The 22,097-nt window shown below is 48.6% G+C and overlaps 1 protein-coding gene across 2 annotated transcripts in view; it reads left to right on the top strand.

Annotated features, from left to right (window-relative positions):
- Window positions 1-22,097, top strand: part of C2CD2 (C2 calcium dependent domain containing 2) — a 65,892-nt gene that overhangs the window by 31,312 nt on the left and 12,483 nt on the right. For both annotated transcript variants that reach the window (XM_027546783.1, XM_027546790.1), the window contains exons 5-13: window positions 1,360-1,482; window positions 4,302-4,422; window positions 6,240-6,348; window positions 10,041-10,105; window positions 12,698-12,822; window positions 14,164-14,338; window positions 15,508-15,621; window positions 18,445-18,572; window positions 20,945-21,260. In XM_027546783.1, coding sequence (XP_027402584.1) covers window positions 1,360-1,482; window positions 4,302-4,422; window positions 6,240-6,348; window positions 10,041-10,105; window positions 12,698-12,822; window positions 14,164-14,338; window positions 15,508-15,621; window positions 18,445-18,572; window positions 20,945-21,260 — 1,276 coding nt within the window. The remainder of the gene's footprint in view (window positions 1-1,359; window positions 1,483-4,301; window positions 4,423-6,239; window positions 6,349-10,040; window positions 10,106-12,697; window positions 12,823-14,163; window positions 14,339-15,507; window positions 15,622-18,444; window positions 18,573-20,944; window positions 21,261-22,097) is intronic.

Genomic DNA, 22,097 nt, shown 5'->3' with positions numbered 1-22,097 from the left:
GCAGGTTTGATTGGACCGGAAAGCTTTTAAAGCCCTCCTGTGCAGTGGAGGCTGAGAGCCACTGCGGTGGTAGCATCTAGGTTTTCCTCGACCTTCTGTGACACCCACCCCTCAGTTGCCCTCCTTCCCTGTGAAGGCACATCACTCACCTCCGTCTCGGGCTGGGTCCAAGACCTGACTCCCAAGGCCACCACCTCCCTTCTCTCCCAGCTCTTTCAAAGCTGCGTCTCCAATCTGAAGGTCATCTCCCTGCTCCCATGGCCTTGGGTGTGTGAGGAAGTGACTTTGGAAGCGGGACTGGGAGTGGGGCAGGCTGCTAAGTCATGTGGGTGCCGTCACTTTTAATTGCTGGAAAGATCATGCAAAATCACATACACCGAAGGCTGAGATCGTCACGTTACTCCTTTGCAGTGGCTTTTATGATATTTTCTTGAAATTTCACTCTATTTCAGACTCTTATTCTGTTACAAAACTATCAGCACAGCTGAAATATGTGTATTTAAAAATTCTTTCAGGGACTTCCCCAGCGGTCCAGTGGTTAAGACTCCGAACTTCCAATGCAGGGAGCATGGGTTTGGTCTCTGGTAGTTCCATTTTAAGTTTGTGTGAACATTCTAGAACATATAGACACATTTCTTTTGGGTATTAATTATTGTAATCTTATAGAGCTTGACATCTGGTGGTGCACATCATCCTGCTTTCTGTTCTTCTGCAAACTTCTCTTCATTCTTGGGCTTTTCAACTTTTTGGATTTTTTAAATTATTTTTTTAATACAAAAGTTAATTTCTCAGAAGCAGAGAGATCAGGGCTTGTACAGTGGTTCCTCTGTATCATCTGGGATCCAAGACCCTAATCTTTTTTGTTCCAATATTGTGAACACGTGATTTCCATCCTTTTTTTTTTTTTTTCTGGCCACATATAGCGTGTGGGATTCTAGTTCCCCAACCGGGGATGAAACCTATATCCTCTGCAGTGGAAGCACAGAGTCATAACTGCTGGATTGCCAGGGAAGTCCCTTGAATACTTTTTAATTAAAAAAAAAAAAAATCAGATGTCAGTCAAGAAAGAAAAAAACACACATCTATGTATTTGAGGAAAGAGACTGAAAGAACATACACAGAAATGCTGACATATTTGTATGTTGCGTCTGTATTATTCTTAACCACTTTAAAGAATAAGGAGCATGAGTGACTTCTGAGGTCAGTAAAGATGAGAACGAGTGAGTCTTTTCTGGCCTGAACCTTCTGTTTCGTGTCGAGGGCATCAGGAAAGCCGTGTGTTGGCCTGCCCTGTGCCCTCTGCCCTCTGCCCTCTGCCCGGTTCGGAGATGATCTGGTGACAACCTCCTCTTTCGACAGGACCCGGTAGCTGGGACAGAGGCAGTCTCTGAGAGCCTCAAGGACATTCTGAAGCACCTGGTTAGCTCTGCCTCCCCATCGGTGGTGCTGAGCACCACGCCTGCGGACCTGAGAGAAGTTCAGGTAAACGGGCTCTCGGCGTGCGGGTGCTTCGCAGCCCCGTGACGGACTGTGGTCGTCCTCTCTTGGACAGTCAGTGGCACCTCCTATCCCTCTGCCCCGCCCCAGGTAGAGCAAGATTACATGACTGCTGGTGGATGATGACTGCAGTCTGGGGCGAAGCTTTGAGTTCAGGGCACGGGGGTCCAAGGCCCCGTGGGAGGGAAGGAGGAGGTGTCTGGACCACTCAGCATAGTCCACGTCTAAGTAGCCCAGAAACCATCATTTTCAGGGACCAGTACGTGACTTTTCACTGTCCACCCAGAGCCCGTTGTCTGAGACCTTATCCTTCCAGGATTGAGGTACCTGGGAACTTGCCCTGAGAGACAGAGCAGCACACTGTAGCCACAGACTTTTCGACCAGGCCAGGGACAGCCTGGGGGCCAGGCCCTGCCTCCAGCAGCACCACCTCTCGGAGGTCTGCCCCCCTTGGGTAGTGCAGACACACGAGGCTGTCTGCTCTCTGTGGGTCCCTCCCCATGCTGCCTGCCCTCCCTCCCCGGTCTGGGACCCTCACCACTGCCTGATTAGGTGCTAATAAGTCTTTGGCTAAATTTACATTCACGACATTTATCCAGGCCAGCCCCTGGGCTTGGCCTCTCACATCTTTATTGGCAGCACATCTAAAAACCTTTGCTTGGGATGAATTAATTCTTCCATTTATGAGCAGATCTTCTTACGATGGTTATGCAAAATAGGCACATACAGTCCCTAAAGTGATTTTTCATTCGTGTTTCCAGTATTTTTATGTGGCATGGTAGAATAGCCACCATTATTATATGGTGTGACGAAGTTATTCGGTCCTAGTCATGTCCGACTCTTTTCGACTCTGTGGACAGCAGCACGCCAGGCCTCCCTGTCCCTCACCATCTCCTGGAGTTTTCCCAGTTCATCTCCATTGAATCAGTGATCCAAACATCCTCTGTCATTCCCTTCTCCTCCTGCCTTCAATCTTTCCCAGCATCAGGGTCTTTTCCAGTGAGTCAGCTCTTCACATCAGGTGGCCAAAGTATTGGAGCTTCAGCTTCAGCTTCAGCAGCAGGAGGGAATGCTGAAGGAGGAGGGAATGGCAAGCCACTGCAGTATTCTTGCTGTGAGAACCCCATGAACTGTATTAAAAAAAAAAAAAAAAAAAAAGGCAGTGTGATAGTATAACCTTAATTTGACTTTGATGCAGGCTCTTGGACTCTGGTTCCTCTTAGGGCATCACCAGCTGTGAGTGTGTAGAGTCTGGAGACAAAATCTCTCTGATTCCCTGGACACGTACCAGTGGGTCACCGTGTTGTGTAATTCCCTCTGGGCACTGAGGGTTATCAGAATATAAGAAGTAGGCTTCACCCTCCTGACGAAGCGGACGGAGCCGCTGAGTAAGCAGACAGGCAGAGTGAGGGTTTTGTGGGTGTTTGTGCAGGGTTCCCAGTTCATCAAAGCTGCCTGTTTGGAATATGACTATACAATGCTTCCCTGGTGGCTCAGAGGGTAAAGAATTGGCCTGCAATGCGGGAGACCCAGGTTTGATCCCTGGATCAGGAAGATCCTCTGGAGAAGGGAAAGGCAACCCCCTCTAGTATTCTTGCCTGCTTCTGTAATGCATTCTATAATGCTTTTAAATACATTTGCAGAGTTTATGTATCAAAATAGCATACATACTATATTAGGGTTCTGTAGAGAACCAGAACTAAGGGATGTGTGTGTGCATATATTTACGTACGTGAGAGTCTCTGTAATTGTGTGAGCCAATCATATACATATAATTGCATAATGTGTATGCATGCTTATTTGCTTAGTCATGGGCTACACGCCTGGGCACCCCACGGTCCAGTCAGGTTGACACATAAAATTAGCCATCACACACACAGAATTGAGAAAACATTGCATCTCCACCCCAGACATGTGGGTTACTCTGTCCCCAGAACTCAGGGACCTGGATCTTAAGGATTCTGTGATGACTTCTTGGCCACCCCGCCCCTTCAGCTCACAGTCGGCAATAGTGTTTTCTAGGTAGTGACCTAAAGGAGACTACAGTCTTTGAGATGTTAGTAAGTTTCCCCCCGGAAAGCACTGTGAGGTCAAGTCAGCTTTAAGGATCCTTCCTGGAAGACCTCACTGTGCAGAGGCCCATGATGTCTCTGAGAAGCCTCTCAGGACTCCCAAACATTTGTGTCTAGAGCCCCTCTTAAAGAACACTCAGAGCTGTAAGTGGGAGGCGGAAGTTAGCTTGGAAAGGCTGGTCTGAAGGTGGGGTCCCCCAGGCTCTGGAGGCTCTCCATTGAAAATACCTCAATGCTGATTTGAGGATGAGGTGACAAAGTTGCCCCAGGGGCACCTGCCTCTGCTTTGTCCCCAGCGTGACACCCGGACGACACTTAGCTCCTCCCCACCACGTGGATGGCGGGTCTGCCCCGAGGTGGGAAGCAGCCTTTCGTGTCCTGGTTGGTGTCCCGCTCGCTGCTGGTGGGCAGTGGGCGCCTGCAGCCCACGGAGCATGTCCCATTCTGTGTTTAGCTCCTGGCTGGCTCGGGCTTGACCCCATTTTCACCCACAGTGGGCCTCTGGGGCGCCGTCTCTGGGTGAACACTTTGCTCCTCCACTTGCTTTCTGTGGGAAGCGGCTGTGAGTGACTGGTACCCTCCACCCTCCTGAGAAGGGAACATTGTTCCAGAGCTGGCGTGAGGGCCAGGCTCCCTCTACAGGTCTTCTTGAAGATCCCTTCCCTGGAACAGGTGCCCGATGGCCACTGCCTCTTCCCCAGGAGTCACTGCTCTCCATTTTCCTTTCTGTAGCATCTGCAGCGCACTTCATCCACTCAGGAATCCTGCCCTCCCAAACCTCCAAGGGCTCATGAGCTCAAACTGTTGGTGAAGAACATCCGAGTCTCGCTCCTGAGCCATCCTGGTGCTTCAGGTGGGTGATGGGGCTGCAGAAAGCACCCTGGTGAGGGCAGGGTGCCGGCTGGCTGTGGATGTGACTGTCTGCAGTATGAGCAGAGGGGCCGGGGTGCCTCATGGGTTGTCTGTGGTCTTTGCTTCCTTCTGTGGCTCCCGGCAATTGGGTGTACAGTGTGATCTCTGCCTTTCAGCAGAGAGCAGCTCCTGAACACTGTGGTAATGATGCAAGATGGTGAAAACACAGTCCTGATTTTGCACACATGAGGCTAAAGGAAGAAGGAGGATACTTTTTTTGCTTTGTCCTTTTCTCTAGCCTGGAAGCCACCTTTCTATTTTTATCTTTTCCTAGTGACGCTATAAATACATGTTAAGCATCCCTGACCAGCGCACTCCTTTCTTCCTGGGAGAGGAGGCGCCACACGGGATTATGGGTGTCACGAAGGTGTCAGGCCCCTGGGGGCCCCTGTGTTGCCAGGAGAGGCTGCCATGAAGGAGGACAGAAACACTGCAGAGCGGGTGACTCTGAATCACTGCCGAGACTCCAGATGCCAAGGAGCCTGGGACTGGACACATCTTTCCACTGTGATGTGGTTTTTGCCAAGAATAGCAATGAGTCCTTTTTTATTGTCTGAGAACATCAGGGGTTACTTGTGTTTATTTGTGAGGAGATTCATCCAGTTCCAGAAGTATGGGCAGAGCACATTTGAAAGCCAAGGCTCTGTGAAGCTGGGAATTCAAAGGTCGCCTCTGGAGGCCACACCACTTAGCAGGTGGGAGGGGCTGCCTGGGACCCATTTGGCCAGGACTGGGGGCCCCGTTTCTCACCTCCGCCAGTAGGTCCCCAGCTGGGTGTGAGTCTCCTCTTGGAGGTGATTGTGGTAATTAGTAAGGTGATGTGCATGGAACACAGCACCACCTGGTAAAGGGTCAGCGCGGTCCGGCCCTTCACCATGGATTGTTTATATGCACGGATGACTCGGTTTGATTTTGGCTGTGCTGGGCTGTTGCTGTGCAGGCTTTTCTCTGGTTGCGGGCCCCGGGGGCTGCCCTCCAGCCGTGGTGTGCACTGGCTTCTCTTGTTGTGGAGCGCGGGCTCTGGGGTGTCCAGGCTCAGCAGCGACAACCTGCGGGCTGTAGAGCAGGGCTCACTAGTTCTTGGCGCGTGAGCTTTGTGGCTCTGTGGCACGTGGACTCTTCCCAGACCAGGGATCAAACCTGCGTCCCCTGCGTTGACAAGCAGATTCTTTACCAGTGAGCCACCAAGGAAGCTCTACCACTGATGACTGATCACACGATATAGTCACAGCTTTATGCCATAGGGCAAGCACAGCCTTGAAGCAGACACAAGTCTTCACTAGTGAAATGTCCTGTTACCTGCATCAAATACCTCAAAAATTTTTGGCTAAGCTGAGTCAACTGTAAAAACATACATTTTTGTAAAAGGGAAGCAGGTTCTATGTGAGGTACCCCCAAATTTAGCAGTTACCCCAGATGCCCCAACTTTTCCAAGCAGTTAGTCTTTTCCAAAGTGGGGCCCACATGTCTGCTGTCATGTCACCCCAGGGAGGGCACCGCCCTGGGGCGCAGTGCCTGCAGTCAGAGCTGAGGGGGGAGGAGTGTGACTTGGAGGCAGTCTAGAGCTGTGGACATCCAGCAAGTATAGAATCTGTCACCCCAGACTATGTGCTTTGAGAGGTTGTAGATGGACACTCAGAAGTAGGAGAGCCAAGACCACAAACATTGAATTCAGCCTTTCTCTTATATGCAAAACGTCTTGATCCAACTAGAAGAGAGAAATAAAGGCTAATACGGTGGCCTTCTGTCTGATTACAGGCAATGTTAACCCAGTGTGTATAGTTCGGCTGAATGATCCTGTACAGAAGTTCTCCAGCACCCTCTCAAGAAACACTACTGCCCTCACTTGGGAAGAAGAATTCACCTTGTGAGTACAGCTGGCTGTCATGGACTTGGGTTTCCATGGCCTCACCTACTCGATGCTGCCAAATTCTGAAACCATCCCGTAGCACAAAAGGAAGGAAGGAAGGAAAGGAAAAGAGCAAGGGTGGCTTTAAGTCAGACACGGATTTCCTTTTGAAGGCAGCGCTTAGTATCGGTCACACCTCACCTACTCCCCTGCCCCGCTCTGACAAGAGAGACGTGTTGGACCTTCCACTTGCTTTAGAAACACACACCACCCAGAGCAGAATGGAAGGAAACTTCTGGTTGATACTGATCGCTTACAGTGAACAATGTTGGATTCGTGATCTCCGAAGAAGATTTAGCTTCAGGACCAGAGACCAGGCTTGATCAAAAGCTTGGTCAAAAAGCTCAAGAGCTTTTGTGTAGCAGAGTTTTATTAAAATAAGAAAAGGGACAAGAGAAAGCTTCTGACATAGACATCAGAAGAGGGAAAAGAATACCACACTTGCTGGTCTTATCAAGGCCTTATATACTTTTACCAGACCCACTCCCACAACATAAATCTTAAATTAACAAGATTAGAACTAACAATTGAGAGGTCTTACCAGACCCACTCTTACAACATACATCTTAAGATAACAAGATTAGTCAGAATGTTCTTGTTAAGGAGAAGAAACATGTCCTCGAGCAAGATACATTGATGATATATAATCATTAGTACAGAACTTAAGGAAAAACATATCCTTGAGCAAGATGAGTTTTGTTGCCTCATCATTGGCTTAAAGAAAATAACCTCTTACTTGACTAAGACAAAGCAATGTAGGGAAAAAAAAATGTCCTTTTCTCCTCCTTGAGGGCTCCAGACCACTTCCTCCTTGAGGACCCTGGACTCCTTATCAACCCACCCAAGAATTAACTCTTTCAATACCAAAATCTGACAAAGAGAATGGAAAAAGGGAAAAGTGTAGACCACTTATAAATTATGATGTAGGAATTACATCATAATTATGATGTAGGAACTAATATATTATCAAATAGAATCCAGTAGCACATTAAGAATAATATACCAAGGACTTTCCTGGTGGTGCAGTGGGTGGAAGTCCTCCTGCAAATACAGGGACATGGGTTCATCCCTGGTCTGGGAAGGTTCCACATGCCATGGAGCAGCTAAGCCTGTGGGCCACAACTACAGAGCCTCGTACTGCAACTACTGAATTAAAAAAAAAAAGAAGACTCCAGTGAGGCTGAGTTCATACCAAAAGTGCAAATATGGTTTAATGTGAGATCTATTAATGAACTCTGTTGCGTCACGAGATCAAAGGAGAACACAAAGTAATTATCTCTATATAGGTCCAAAAGACAGTCAGTGACATTTAATACCCATTTCTAATTTTTAACACTTAATTAGAACAAGATTTATGTTCACTTCTTTTTCAAAAGATTTAAAAAAAAAATCACATTAGTGATAAGTATTAGAAGCAGTCCCACTAAAGTCAAGAGAAGGAGCCCCATTGTTTTGTTCTAGAAGTACTGGTTAATGCAATTAGATAAGAAAAAGAAATAGTATGCAAGGAGAAGGAAATGGCACCCCATTCCAGTGTTCTTGCCTGGAGAATCCCAGGGACAGGGGAGCCTGGTGGGCTGCCATCTATGGGGTCGCACAGAGTTGGACACAACTGAAGCGACTTAGCAGTAGCAGCAGCAGAGAGGAAGAGGCAAAACCAATCATTACTTGGAGATGCTATTATGGCATATTTAGTCTACTCAGGGTTTCTCTGGTGGCTCAGGCAGTAAAGAATCTGCCTGCAATGCAGGAGGCCAGGGTTTGATCCCTGAGTCAGGAAGATCCCCTGGAGAAGGAAATGGCAACCCACTTCAGTATTCTTGCCTGGGAAATCCCATGGACAGAGGAGCCTGGAAGGCTACAGTCCATGGGGTCGCAAAGAATTGGACACAACTGAGCAACCAGCACACACAGACTTCTCAAGAAAATCAATTGAAACTATTAGAAATAACGGATATAGGATAGAAACAATAATACAAAAATTAATATAAATTATATGTTGGTAAAGCAGCTGACTACAAAAATATAGAAATCACTTTCTGGTGTTAAATAGTAAATAATTTACGAAAGTAATGGAAGAAGGTGTCCCATGTATAATATAAAGGGCTTTTTATAAATTATTAATACAAAGATGAGATTCTCATAGAAAATTGGGCAAAATATCTCAACTAGAAATAAAAAAGTAAGAATTATAGATAGCTAGAAACATCTGAAAAGATATTCAGTCTCAGAAATAGCTTAAGTAATGCAAACTTAAGCAAAGATTATTTTTCCCCTTACAAGTGGGTAGAGAAAAACTGAAAGTTGCCAGTGGATATATATATATATATTGGAATAATTATTCTGAAAGTCATCAATATATATAAAAAAACAAAATCTTTTATATGCATATACCTTTTGATTGGCAATTGCTCTTTTTCTAAGGAAATAATCACACATGTGTGCAAAGATATACATATGAGGATGTTGATCCCAGCTTGTTTATAATTATGAAATATTGGAGGCAAAACATTATTAAGGCTTGGTTATTAAGGAGTTGGCTGAATAAAATCTCAGAGGCCCAGATAGTGGAGTACTAGATGCCTATGAAAAAGGATGTTGCTCTATAGCTATTAACATGGGAAGATGTCCATGAAATCTTAAGTGAAAACAACAGATTATATAGGAGTGGGGAGGTATATTATGTTCTATATTTGTTTTCAAGTAGTTATACAGCTCTACCTTTTAATACAGGAACTACTAACCACATGTAGCTCTTTAAATTTCAATTAATTAAAATTAACAAAATGAAACCCAGTTCCTCAGTTTACACTGGCCACATTTAAAGTTCTCAATAGCTGGGAGTCCCTGGTGGTCCAGTGGTTAAGAATTTGCCTTGCAATGCAAGGGAACACAGGTTCAATCCCTGGTCCAGGAAAATTCTACCTCCCATAGAGCTGCTTAGCCATGAGCCACAACCACTGAGCCTGTGTGCCTGAGCCCACATGCCTAGAACCCATGCTCTGCAACAAGAGAAGCCACTGCCATGGGAAGCCTGCTCACCACAGCAAAGAGTAGCCTCCACTCTTTGCAACTAGAGAAAGTTCATGTGCAACAATGAAGACCCAGTGCAGCCAAAAAGAAAATAAATTTCTCAATAGCCAAATGTAGCTGGTGGCCACCAAACTGGATGGCAGTTCTACAGAACCTTTCCATCATCATTCATTAAGTTCCATTGGATAATCCTAGGAATGTGCATGTGGGCTCAGTCGCTAAGTCATGTCTGATTCTGCAACCCCATGGACTGTAGCCCACCAGGCTCCTCTGTGCATGGGATTTTCTAGGCAAGACTACTGGAGTGGGTTGCCATTTCCTACTCCAGGGAATATGCCCTATCCAGGGGCTGAACCTGCATCTCTTGCATTGGCAAGTGAATTCTTTACCACTGAGTCACCTGGGAATCCTAATCCTAGAAGACTAGTCACCAAATATTAACTATTTCTGGATAGTGAAGTTGCTGATAATCTTTGTATTTTCTTGGCTTATATGTCTCTGTAGTTTCTTAAATATTGATGGTGATTTGCATTCCTTTCTGTCAAATCAGAAAACAAAATACTATTTCAAGAAAATATTAAAGCATTTTTAAGGACTCACAGCCCTTCTTTCCACAGTGAGTTGAATGCCAAGTCGAGGGAGTTGCACCTGCAGATTTCAGATGATGGGCAGTCCTCAGAAGGTGGGTGTTCAGCAGACAGAAGGAGGTCTGCTCTCTGGGAGGGTCATACAGCAGCCCTGGCCAGGGCCTTGGAGCAGGGAGGGTGGGAGATTCAGCAGAAGAATTGGCCCTGCCCACTAAGCCACTCCAGGTTTTCCCAATGGAATGTTTAGTCAAAAGTCCATTCCAATTATTGTTGTTGTTGTTAAGTCACTAAGTCCTGTTCCACTCTTTGCGACCCCATGGACCACAGCACACCAGGCTCCTCTGTCCTCCACTATCCCCTGGAGTTTGCTCAAACTCATGTCCCTCGAGTCAATGATGACATCCCACCATCTCATCCTCTGTCGCCCCTTTATCCTCCTGATCAATCTTTCCCAGCATCAGGGTCTTTTCCAGTGAGTCAACTCTTTCCATCAGGTGGCCTGATGGAAATCCTAAAGAGTTCCTTTAGGGTTGATTGGTTTGATCTCCTTGCAGTCCAAGGGACTCTTAAGAGTCTTCTCCAGCACCACAGTTCGAAAGCATGAACTTTTCGGTGCTTAGCCTTCCTTATGATCCGACTCTCATATCCATACATGACTACTGGGAAAACCATAGCTTTAACTATATGGACCTTTGTCAGCAGTAACTCTAGTTATTAGCAAGGTCAAACATTCTGAGAAAGAGTATATTCAACTGGTTCTTTTCATTTTTTAAAACAAATATCCAAAATCTTTTATGCAACAATTTTTGGCTTGAGAAGCAGTTTTCAGCCTTCTTGGGCTTAATAAACCTTCTTTTTTTAGATTTTATCTCAGTTTTTAATTGTGGTAAAACATATATAAATGTTACCATCTTAACCATCTTTGAGTGTAAAATTCAGTAGCATTAAGTGCATTCACATGGTTGTACAGCCATCACCACCATCCATCTCCAAAATTCATCTTTGTTGTGGTTCATTCACTCAGTCTTGTCCAGCTGTTTGCGACCCCATGGACTGCAGCACACCAGGCTTCCCTGTCCTTCACCATCTCCCAGAGTTTGCTCAAACTCATGTCCGTTGAGTCAGTGATACCATCCAATCATTTCATCCTCTGCTGCCCCCTTCTCCTCCTGCCCTCAATCTTTCCCAGCATCAGGGTCTTTTCCAGTGAGTCCACTCTTTGCATCAGATGGCCAAAGTATTGGAGCCTCAGCTTCAATGTCAATCCTTCATTTTACAAAACTTACACTCACTCCCCATGCCTCTCCCATAGCCTCTGGCACACACCCTTCTGCTTTCTGTCTCCATGAATTACAACTGGCTTTTCCTTGTAAAAGAAGCCCCAGCAGCTTAAACTGAGCACATGCTTTGAAGTAAAGTGTTAGTTGGCTCAGTCGTGTCTGAGTCTTTGTGACCCCATGGACTGTAACCCTCCAGACTCCTCTGTCCATTGAATTCTCCAGGCAAGAATATTGGAGTGGATTGCCATTCTCTTCTCCAAAATTGGGCATGTGCTTTAGATAAAAGAAAACAATAATCAGAGGTAAAACTCTCTAGACTGAGTGTGAACCTGTGTATGCATGTGTGTAAATCCATAGTTTCAGTATTTATTAGGTTTCTTAAAATCTTTATGAACAAAATGGAGAGGTGACCCTTGCCTGGCCAATTAAGCTGTGAAACTAAGCCATCTGTTTATCTCCTAAAGTTACTAAGACATAGGAAAAAAGCAATTCAAGCTCCCTAGTTAATTAGCCATAATTTTGAGGCAGTTTCCTGAGCTCTGTAGTCTGGAGATAACTGGGATGCTCCTGAGATAAGAACTGACATTCCAAGAGAGGGTGTGTGGTCTGAACACAGGGTGGAACTGCTGTTTGCTAATCCAGGCCCAGGGCACCACCCCTGCTGGCCATGTGGGAATTTCATTCCAGTCCAGCCTGATGGGATTTGTGAAATTTCTAACTTAAGAAAAAACAAAAACCAGGACAAAGAACAACCATATAACCTTTACTCAAACTCAGATATTTTTAACATTTTGCCCATTTCCTTCATTGTTTGTGCTCATGCATGGCGGTTGCTGTCAGTTGGTCTTTCTCTCTCGCCACACGCACACACACACACACACACACACACACACACACACTCAGGGTAAACCATGTGCATTTAAGTATGGGGCATCCTAGCCCTTTGCTCCTAAATTCTTTAGTATGTGCTTCCTAAGAATAGGGGCATTCTCTTATTTGTCCACAGTGTCGTTATCAGCTTCCTGAGTTACACTGATTCACTTTGTTAATCTACCCACCAGATTTTTCAGTTCCCATCAGCCGATACCCTAAGGTCCTTCCTAGCAGTATTTGATCTTAGTATAGTGATCCTAGTCCAGGATAGGATCACATACAGCCTCTGATCTTCATAACTCTGTAGCCCCCTTGGTTTGTGGCGTTTCCACAGCCCTCTTGTATCTTTCACAACACTAACTTTTCTAAAATGGTCTGAAATGGGAGCGTTTCCCAGTGAGCAAGGCAGGAGGGTGGGGAGGGGTGAGAGGTGGGGGGGCGCGTCCAGGGTTGCTTCTTGGCGCAGCTGCTCTGGGCCATCCTGCTCCCGTGCAGACACCCATGGTTCTCCCCACTCATCCCCTATCTCTTTAGCTCTGTTGGCGATGACGACTGTCCCCTTGGATTTGTTCAAGAAGCAGCCTTCCGGGCCTCAGAGCTTTACGCTAACCAGCGGGGCCTCCTTGGGCAGCTCGGCGTTGGGTTCAGTAACGGCAGAGGTATGAGGTCCTCTATGAGGCCAACGTCCTGCCCCACCCACTTGAGCAAAGGGACGTCTTTGTTGATGTCATGGTCTGAGCACAAGGTGAAAAAGAATTTCCAGACATGAGGCAGAATGAGAGAATAGAATTTATTAGAGTGGGAGACACTCTTAGAACAGCGGACAGGCTCAAGGGAGAGCCAACCCCTTCCGAGAACTATTGGCCTCAAGACAAAGGAAATTCATGCTAGAATGGTGGTATTAAGTGATTGGTTAGGATGCTATAGAGTGGGTAGAAGGGTGGGTATTTTACATAATATGTCAGGGAACTGGCAGGTTTAGATCCAGAAGTTCACGGTAAACAGTTGCTGTGGGGCTTGGTTAATTCCGGAAATTTTTATCCTGTGGCCTCGATGTAGGATGCCACAAATATGACCACAATGTAGGGCTCCACACCTGTGACCTCGGTGTAGGGCACATACCTGTGACCTCAGTGCAGGGCCCTGCACCTGTGACCTCGGTGTAGGGCACACACCTGTGACCTTGGTGTAGGATACCACAACTGTGACCATAATGTAGGGCTCCACGCCTGTGACCTCGGTGTAGGGCCCTGCACCTGTGACCTCGGTGTAGGGCTCCGTGCCTGTGACCTCGGTGTAGGGCACACACCTGTGACCTCGGTGTAGGGCTCCGTGCCTGTGACCTCGGTGTAGGGCACACACCTGTGAACAAAGTGTAGGGCTCCATGCCTGTAACCTCGGTGTACGGCACAAACCTGTGACCTCAGTGTAGGGCTCCATACCTGTGACCTCGGTGTAGGGCTCCACGCCTGTGACCAAGGTGTGGGGCTCCACACCTGTGAGCTTGGTGTAGGACGCCACACCTGTGACCTGGGTATAGGGCTCCACAACTGTGACCTTGCTATAGGGCACCACAATTTACGTCTGTCAGACTCCTGCTCTCATTCACCTTGAAGCAAGACGCTTATCCAAGAAGAGCTGCTGTTCCTCCCACACGTTTCTAGACATGAGTGGGACGCTTCCTGCCCGGGGTTACGCAGCATCGTCTGCCCAACATAACCACCCGTGACGTCCTTTCACTCAGGCCTAACTCAGACAGGCCTATCTTATTTTGTTTGGTTCTCCAGCCTGTGTTCCTATCTTTACAAGCTGAGTGGCTGTGTCTGAGCCTGAGTCTCATCCTTCTATGTCAATTCTGGGAAAATCAGAATTCTTACCCATTAATTATGATACTAAGTGACAGTTAAAGATATCAGAGGTTATTGCAAAGGCAGGCAGTGTGCCATGGCGAGGTGTCCGTCGGCATGGACCACAAAGCAGGTAACCAGCCTTCTCTACAGTTTTCTTACATAGAACCCGGTGAGGTAAAACCCTGGCAAATGCCTCCACCTGTTCCTGCTGCAAAGATAGAAAAAGACCGCACTGTGATGCCATGCGGGACCGTGGTCACTGCTGTCACTGCCGTGAGAACCAAGCCTCGCTTCGACGCAGGGAGGGCATCCCCGATGGGCTCTGGTGAGGCTCCTCCCCGTAGAAAATCTGAAATCACGCTTCCCTGGGAAATGTCTTGCATCTATAAACTGCAGAGCACTGTAGGCTGCATGATTATTCCTAAGAAAAATCTCCTGGCACAGGAAGAATGGTAATTGGCAAGGCTTTTGCATAGCTTTTTTTTTTTTTTTTCCCAAGACAATTATCTTTCTATCTTGTCAGACGCAGGACAAGACAAAGCAAGGTTCAACCCTGCAGTGTATTCTGATACCAAAGTCAAGATATTAGATGAAATATCTCATTAAATTAAGTATGCCATGACATTTACATGGGGCAGCACTTTATCTTAAAACATTAGATGTGAGCAGCCAGTATATTTTCTCACGTTAAAAATCGTTCATTCGGAGGCTGGATGCATAGTGGTTTCAGATCTGTCAAATTCTGTACCTGTCCCCACACCCACTGCCTTGGAGACAACTTCTGTAGAAGTGTATGATTTATTATTACTTTTTAATCTGTACTGTGTTCCTGCCTATACAGAAGTATTATCATGCCAGAAAAAATCACTTGGCTCAGTTCTTGAATGAAAATCAGAAAGTGAAATTCTGGCTTCATTCAAAGGTTTCTGAAATTTTATTTAAACCTAGGTTTCCAATGCCCCTTTGGGGGCATTCCTCTCCTCCCCCCGAAAAAGAATAAAAGAGTGTGTTAAAGATATCTTAAGGTTTTCCTCTTACCTTTTCCAGCTGCATGAATATTTAATTAGGAATACATTTTTAAAGTTTATTTATTTTTTAATTGAAGGGTAATTGCTTTACAGGATTGTGTTGGTTTCTGCCAAACATCAACACGAATCAGCCATAGATATACACATGTCCCCTTGCTCTTGACCCTGCCTCCCCATCCCACCCCTCTAGGTTGTTACAGTTAGTTATATTTACGTATTTGGCTGCCTTGGGTCTTAGCTGTGGTACAGGGACTCTTTTGTAGCGGTATGTGGCATCTAGTTCCCTAACCAAGGCTTGATCCCGGGCCTCCTGCTTTGGGAGTGTAGAGCCTTAGCCGCTGGACCACCAGGGAAGCCCCCCAGGCTGCTTGAAGTAGAGCTGAAATGAGACATGATTTCACTTTCCGGTGACTGCAGAGTCGGACAGCTTTCGAAGGGCCGCTATAACCAGGATTTCTCCCGGCAGAGTCTCCCCTGAGGACACCTGTCAAGGTGAAGGTCATCGAGAAGGACATCTCGGTTGAGGCCATCTCCTGCCACGGTGCCCCCGTCAGCAAAACATTCTCTTCCTCAGACACAGGTAACGTGAGGCCACTCGAGATGGTCCCCAGTCGGCTCCTTCCGGCTCTGCTTGCGAGCTCTCATCTGGTGAGAAGACGCATTTCCTTGTTAGAGTTTGGGGAAGAGTTGTTTTTTTCAAGGATAAGTGAGGAGCTAAAAGAACACGGGGGAACTGGAAGTCAGTGGAGGACTGAGAGTGGCCTTGGCATCCCTGCCCTAAGTTCCAGGGAACTTGGACAAAAGAAGCAGAAAACCCAGCTCATGCCTCACTGCGAAAAATTTATGGCTGTGATTTTTCCTTTTGTTCGGTGTGCCAATTACCTGGATATCATAAAATAAGCAGGATTCAGGGATATAATTGTAAAGACTTCTCTATTTTTTGTCTCTGGAAACCTCTGTAATAAGGTGGCATGCTAAGTCACTCAGTCGTGTCCAACTCTTTGCAACCTCTTGGACTGTAGCCCACCAGGCTGCTCTGTCCATGGGGATTCTCCAGGCAAGAATACTGGAGTGGGTTGCCATGCCCTCCTCCAGGGGATCTTCCTGGCCAGGGATGGAACCTGGGTCTCTTACATCTCCTGCGTTGGCAGGTGGGTTCTTTATCACTAACGCCACCTGGGAAGCCCCTGTAACTGGGTTAGTGTCCCCAGAGCTCTGGATGCAGGTTCTCACTTCCTGGTCGCTTGTGTCACTGCCATTGGAGTCAAAACACAATCTAAATTTGGGGTTAAATTTCCTCCCTTTGATCATCACATGTGACCTGCACTTTGAGAAGGATGGAGCAGGCAGCTTCTCTCCAGCTCGCCCACCAGCCCCCGTCCACCGAGTCCTGTTTTTCTTTCCTTGTTAAGGTTGCGGATGGGATGGGAGAGGTGGGCACGGGGCAGGCAGCGCTCCTTTGATGGGTGCTGTCTTGGGATGGCTGTGTGTTCTCAGAGCCTGGCAGGAGTGGAAAATTGCCTCTTCCCCATGGGAGTTTCCCTGGTTCTATGGGAGCTGCAGGGTACCCGCCCCTCCACCGACAACAACTGCAGAATCCTCGGCGGAAGCAATACCACTCCTTTGGCTGCTCCCGAGAGTCCTTGCTCAGCTCTGCCTTGTAGCATGGGGGCACCTTCACCCTGAGCAGGGTGTCCCCGCTGTGGATCCCCAGCCCGCTCTGTGCAGCCAAGGACCCTGGAAGCTTTCTCAAGCATAGCTGACACCCGGCTGGGATCTCTGAGGATGGACGGAAGCTCTGGGCTCGGTGCCGCCATCCCTGTCCTGAGACCTGGGACTGGCAGCGCTGCCATCTCCCGGGAGCCCTCACCATGCTCTGCTCTTCCCCTGGGGTCGGGGGTGGGGGGTGGTCATTGGCCACATAGGTCTCCACCACTTGGTCCTTCACGACTGCCGTGGAAGTGGAGCATCTGTGGTCCACAGACTAAGGCCAAAGTGAGAAAAAGTTCCTGTTGACATCCTGCTCCTTCACCCATGTCCTTTTAATTGCCCTACAGCAGCGATTACCTGTGAGGCCCAGCAGCATCTCTGAGTGGGAGAGACCTGGCCGGGTTGACGGGGGGCGGCGGGGGGAGTGGGGGAGGTCCCAGCCCTGCCGCCCACCTGGCTGCCTCCTGTCTTCCCCATTCCTCAAATGGAGACTGAAAAAATTCCCCCCCCTGGAGACCTTGGGAGTATTTACCTGAAATAACACGCACTGAGTTCTTTGCAGGGCTTGGGTCCGAGTTAAGCATTCCCTGGATGTTGGCCGGGGTGTGGGCTAATCCTGGGGGGGAGCAGCTTCCGTGAACGGTCCCTTGACACCCTGAACAATAGCTTGTGTGTGCGAACTTGGGAAGGCCAGGGGGTAGCTGCACTGCCCTTCAGAATTCACATCTCCCCAAAGCTCAGAGGTTTCTGTTTCCTTACATGCCTTAGTTATCACCTCCACTGAGGCATCACTTCCATACATTAAAATGCACGATGTGAGGGCCTCCCTGGTGGCTCAGTGGTGAAGAATCCCCCTGCCAATCAGAAGATGCTGATTCGATCCCTGATCTGGGAAGATCCCACATGCCGCAGAGCAACTAAGCCTGTGCACTGCAGCTACTGAGCTGTGCTCTAGAGCCTGTGCTGGAGACTAGCCCCCACTTGCCGCACCTGGAGAGAAGCCCGAGCAGTAGCAGAGCCAAAAATAAATAAACAAAATTATTACTATTTTTTAAGTGCATGATGTGAAGCGTACACCTTGGTGAGTGTGTGTAAGCACAGAGCATCAGCTGTAGACCAGTAACATTGCCTGTCCTGCTCATGAAGTTTCCCCAGAACCTGCCATGCCCACTGTAAAAAAAAAGTATAATTTTTTAAATTATTGTATTATTTACTTCTATTTTATTGACTGCACTGGGTCTTCGTTGCCACGCACGGGCGTTCTGTATTTGCATTGCACAGGCTTCTTATTGCTGTGACTTCTCTTGTTGCAGAGCATGGGCTCTAGAATCTGGACTCAATAGTTGTGCCACACAAGCTCAGTTGGCCCGAGGCATGTGGAATCTTCCCAGACCAAGGATCAAACTGATGTCCCCTGCATTGACAGGCAGCTTCTTATCCACTGGACCACATCCAGGGGAGAAGTCCCCGGTGTGCACTCTTACATCTGGTCTCTGCTTACCCACTTCTGAGACAGCGTGGAGTACTTGTGACAGGCCAGCTGCCCACAAAGCCCAAGCTAGTCACTCTCTGGCCCTTTACAGAAAATGTTGCCAACCCCTCCTTAACGACCAGATCTGTTGCCCAGTCTTTGAAGTTCCTGTCGAAGTTCCAGGTTTTGCTAATGTGTCCGACCCTGCTCTTCCCCCGGCAGAGCTGCTGGTGCTGAACGGGGCCGACCCGGTGGCTGAAGTCGCCATCCGACAGCTCAGCGAGTCCTCGAAGCTGAAGCTCAAGTCCCCGAGGAAGAAGAGCACAATCATCATATCCGGGGTCTCCAAGGTGAGCCTCTCCTCCTCCCACGCCCGCCTTGCCCTGCCCTGGCTCTCAACTTAACTCCAAAAAGTTCCACCCCTGGAATGTCAGGTTGCCTGCGTGCTTGCTAGGTGGCTTCAGTCGTGTCCAACTCCTTGCAACCCCATGAAGTGTAGCCCACCAGGCTCCTCTCTCCTTGGGATTCTCTAGGGAAGAATACTGGAGTGGGTTGCATGTCCTCCTCCAGGCAATCTTCCTGACCCAGGGATCAAACCTGCATCTCTCAGGTCTCCTGCATTGCAGGCAGGTTCTTTACCACTAGCGCCACCTGGGGAATGTCAGATTGTGTTCCCCCAACAAGGGATTCAGAGAATCCCTTGGCACCCCACTCCAGTACTCTTGCCCTGAAAATCCCATGGACGGAGGAGCCTGGTGGGCTGCCCTCTATGGGGTTGTACAGAGTCGGACACGACTGAAGTGACTTAGCAGCAGCAGCAACAGCAACAAGGGATTACTTGTGGCATTTTTGTTTACGCAGCTTATCCTGTTGAGGAAGGAACTTGATGGTTTCTGACCTGGGATGCTTTGGGTGTTGAGAGGTTGGTGAATCATTTGAAGAAAAATTACTGAAAGAGAAAGACCGAGATGAGGTCAGCTCCCCTTCAGGACAGGACCTCCACCCCCATCACCAAGCCGTCTTGGGGAACTTTCACTTTACACATGACTCATTTCCAAACCCTTCCTTTTGCAGTGAAACTTTATGCCTCCTGCAGTCAGAGAAATGAAACTTGTTTTAAAACACATCCCTGTCCCTGTGCCTTCCTTGTGCTGCTCTGTGACCTTAGTCCAGGGCAGATGGCAGGCTCGAGGCATCCCGTGTGGACAATGGGCAGGCCAGGCTACTGGAGAGGCTAGCCCTTCAGGGAAAGGGCCTAGGTGACAGTCCCTAACTCTTTTTAACCTTTCAGAATGAGCAAAGAAAATGTGAGTGATGGAGGGGCAGGTGGGAAATTTAGTAGTTGGGAGGGGACAAGGAGAAAGATGAATTTTTGGACACGGCGGGTAGCTTGATTTCTTGAGGGCATAAGAGGGTGGATAGGAGGGCATGCTGAGAACTGAGCCCCTGGCTCTTGGGAAAGGGGCCATAATAGATCGTGGGAAGTGCTAGGGGCGAGTCACCAATGTTGCAATTGTACCCAGGGTGTGGGTGGCCTTGGAAACCATCTTCCAAGAGCCAGGTGATGCCTCTGGGTTTCCTGCATGCACTTCCAGAAGCAGCCAGGAGGGGGCGATAGCATCTCTGGAAGCACCCGGCTCAGTTCAGTAGTTGGGTTTTCTTTAGGATTAATAAATGAGTGAATGTGCTTCCCTGGTTGCCCAGTGGTTAGGACTCCAAGTTTCTACTGCAGGGGGTAGGGGGTTCCATCCCCTGGTCAGGGAACTAAGATCCCACATGCCAAGCAGTGTGACCAAAAACAAAACTATACCAAACTAAAAACCAAAAATAAGAATGAGAGTAGAACTGTTAGTCACTCAGTCGTGTCTGACCCTCTGTGACCCCATGGACTGTAGCCCGCCAGGGTCCTCTATGCATGGATTCTCCAGGCAAGAACACTGGAGTGGGTAGCCATTCCCTTCTCTAGGGGATCTTCCCGACCCACGGAGAGAACGCAGGTCTCCTGCATTTGCAGGCAGATTCTTTACTGTCTGAGGCACCAGAGGCTTAAAAAAAAAAAGAACAAATAAGGACAAGACTTGTGACTGTCTCCATCTCCTCTTTCTCTAAGGTTTTATTCTAGATCATTTAGTCCAGCTGACTTACCATTTTTGTTGTGGTTGTTTAGTCGCTAAGTCGTGTCCAACTCTTTGCGAACCCTGGACTGTAGCCCACCAGGCTCCTCTGTCCATGGGATTCTCCAGGCAAGAATACTGGAGTGGATTGCCGTTTCTTCCTCTAGATGATGTTTGCAACTCAGGGATTGAACTCACATCTCCAGCACTGGCAGGGGAAATCTTTACTGCTGAGCCGCCAAGAAAGCCTCATTTTTACTGAAGGTCAAATTGTCCCAGATTGAATCAGTGGGCATTTCTGACTTGGGTCAGAAAAGGCGGTTGTCAGTGGTCACTAAGCAGACTATGTGCCACCTCCACACCCAGAGAGGGTGCTTTTTCCCAGATTCCCCCAGCCTGGCTCCTCAGGCCGACCTTCTGCCTTGGGAGACCTGCGTCCACTGATTCTCAGCTTCCTTAGCTGTCTCCTTGGAGGGCCGGGCACCTTCGGACGCCGAAACCACCCCCACGGCTGTGTGTGGGGGCTGCCAAGGCTTCTCCAGCTCACTGCTCCTCCCGAGTATCCTGGCACCTTCCTCACCCTGACTTTGTCTCTCGCCCCTGGACAGACCTCGCTATCTCAGGACAGCGATGCGGCCCTGATGCTGGACTACGCAGCCTCCATGGATGGTGCCCACCAAGAGGATGCCCCCCAGGACCAGCCGGAGGCGGCTGTAACCTCTGCCCCACCGGAGGAGGCCCCAGTGGGGACCCTACCAGCCCTGGAGCCCCAGGAGATAGAGCTGGACTCCTGGGACTTGGAGAAAGAGCCACCCGCTGGGGCGTGGGGTGGCCAGGCCCTGCAGGACCCCGAGGGGGACGAGTTGTCTGAGAGCTCCCTGAGTGTGTCGGAGTTGGAGCCAGCCGCTGCCAAGAAGCATAAAGGTACCAGCCCCTCCCCGCCCGGCCCTGCTCCCCATTGCTCCCCTCTGCCAGTCTGTGGCTTTGGTCTCCTGCTAGTTTCCAGATTGAAATTCAGTTCTCAGCCTCTGCTCTCTTTCCCTTCTCCTCTACAAGGGCACCCTACCCTTGCACCCCCACGCCTACAAAAACACCTGCACTCAATGTTTGAGCCCATTTCGAGCCCATGGGCAGGGCTGGGGGCACGTTCAGAACCCTTCTGCGTGTGAGTGGCCGGGTCATCTCTCTGTGTTCTCGGGGCCACTTGGTGTTCATGGCTAGAGGCACCCTGTTCTCTGTCTGTGCACCCTCCTCCTGGGAGTAGAACCATCCAGAGCATGGAGAGGGGCCACCAGGAGCCACATACCACAATGGAGCCAAGGAGACCAGCTGGGCAGAGACTGGGGTTCCCTCAGCTGCACAGATGGGCTCCCCTGCACTTGCATGCCTCTCAGACTCTTCCCTCCAACTGAAACCAAACCAGACCTCCCCACTCAGCCCTAACAGGACCCACAGAGAGAGAGCTCCCTAGAAAATTAGCCAATTAACTTAACACATGTGTGGAGGTGAGGTAATCATTGAATTAGAATAAGCGACTGTTTTGCATTAGCACTAAAACAGGGCTTTAAATCTGTACATTTCTTCAGTGTGCAGTTTAACCCAGACAGTGCTTTGGCACGATGGTGACCTGAAGATACTTGCCAAGAGAATTTAGCCCAGAGGTTTGGCCAGCTCTAGATGTGAGGCTTCAAGACTCACTGAGTCTCAGCTCCCTCCTCCATGTTCGGGGATATACCTACTGCGGGTGCCCGCCTCCCCGAG

The sequence above is a fragment of the Bos indicus x Bos taurus genome, chromosome 1 (assembly GCF_003369695.1).
Source record: "Bos indicus x Bos taurus breed Angus x Brahman F1 hybrid chromosome 1, Bos_hybrid_MaternalHap_v2.0, whole genome shotgun sequence".
NCBI classification, from domain to species: domain Eukaryota; kingdom Metazoa; phylum Chordata; class Mammalia; order Artiodactyla; family Bovidae; genus Bos; species Bos indicus x Bos taurus.
Note: the sequence above shows the minus strand (reverse complement) of the source record. Positions and strands in the feature narration are given on the sequence as shown.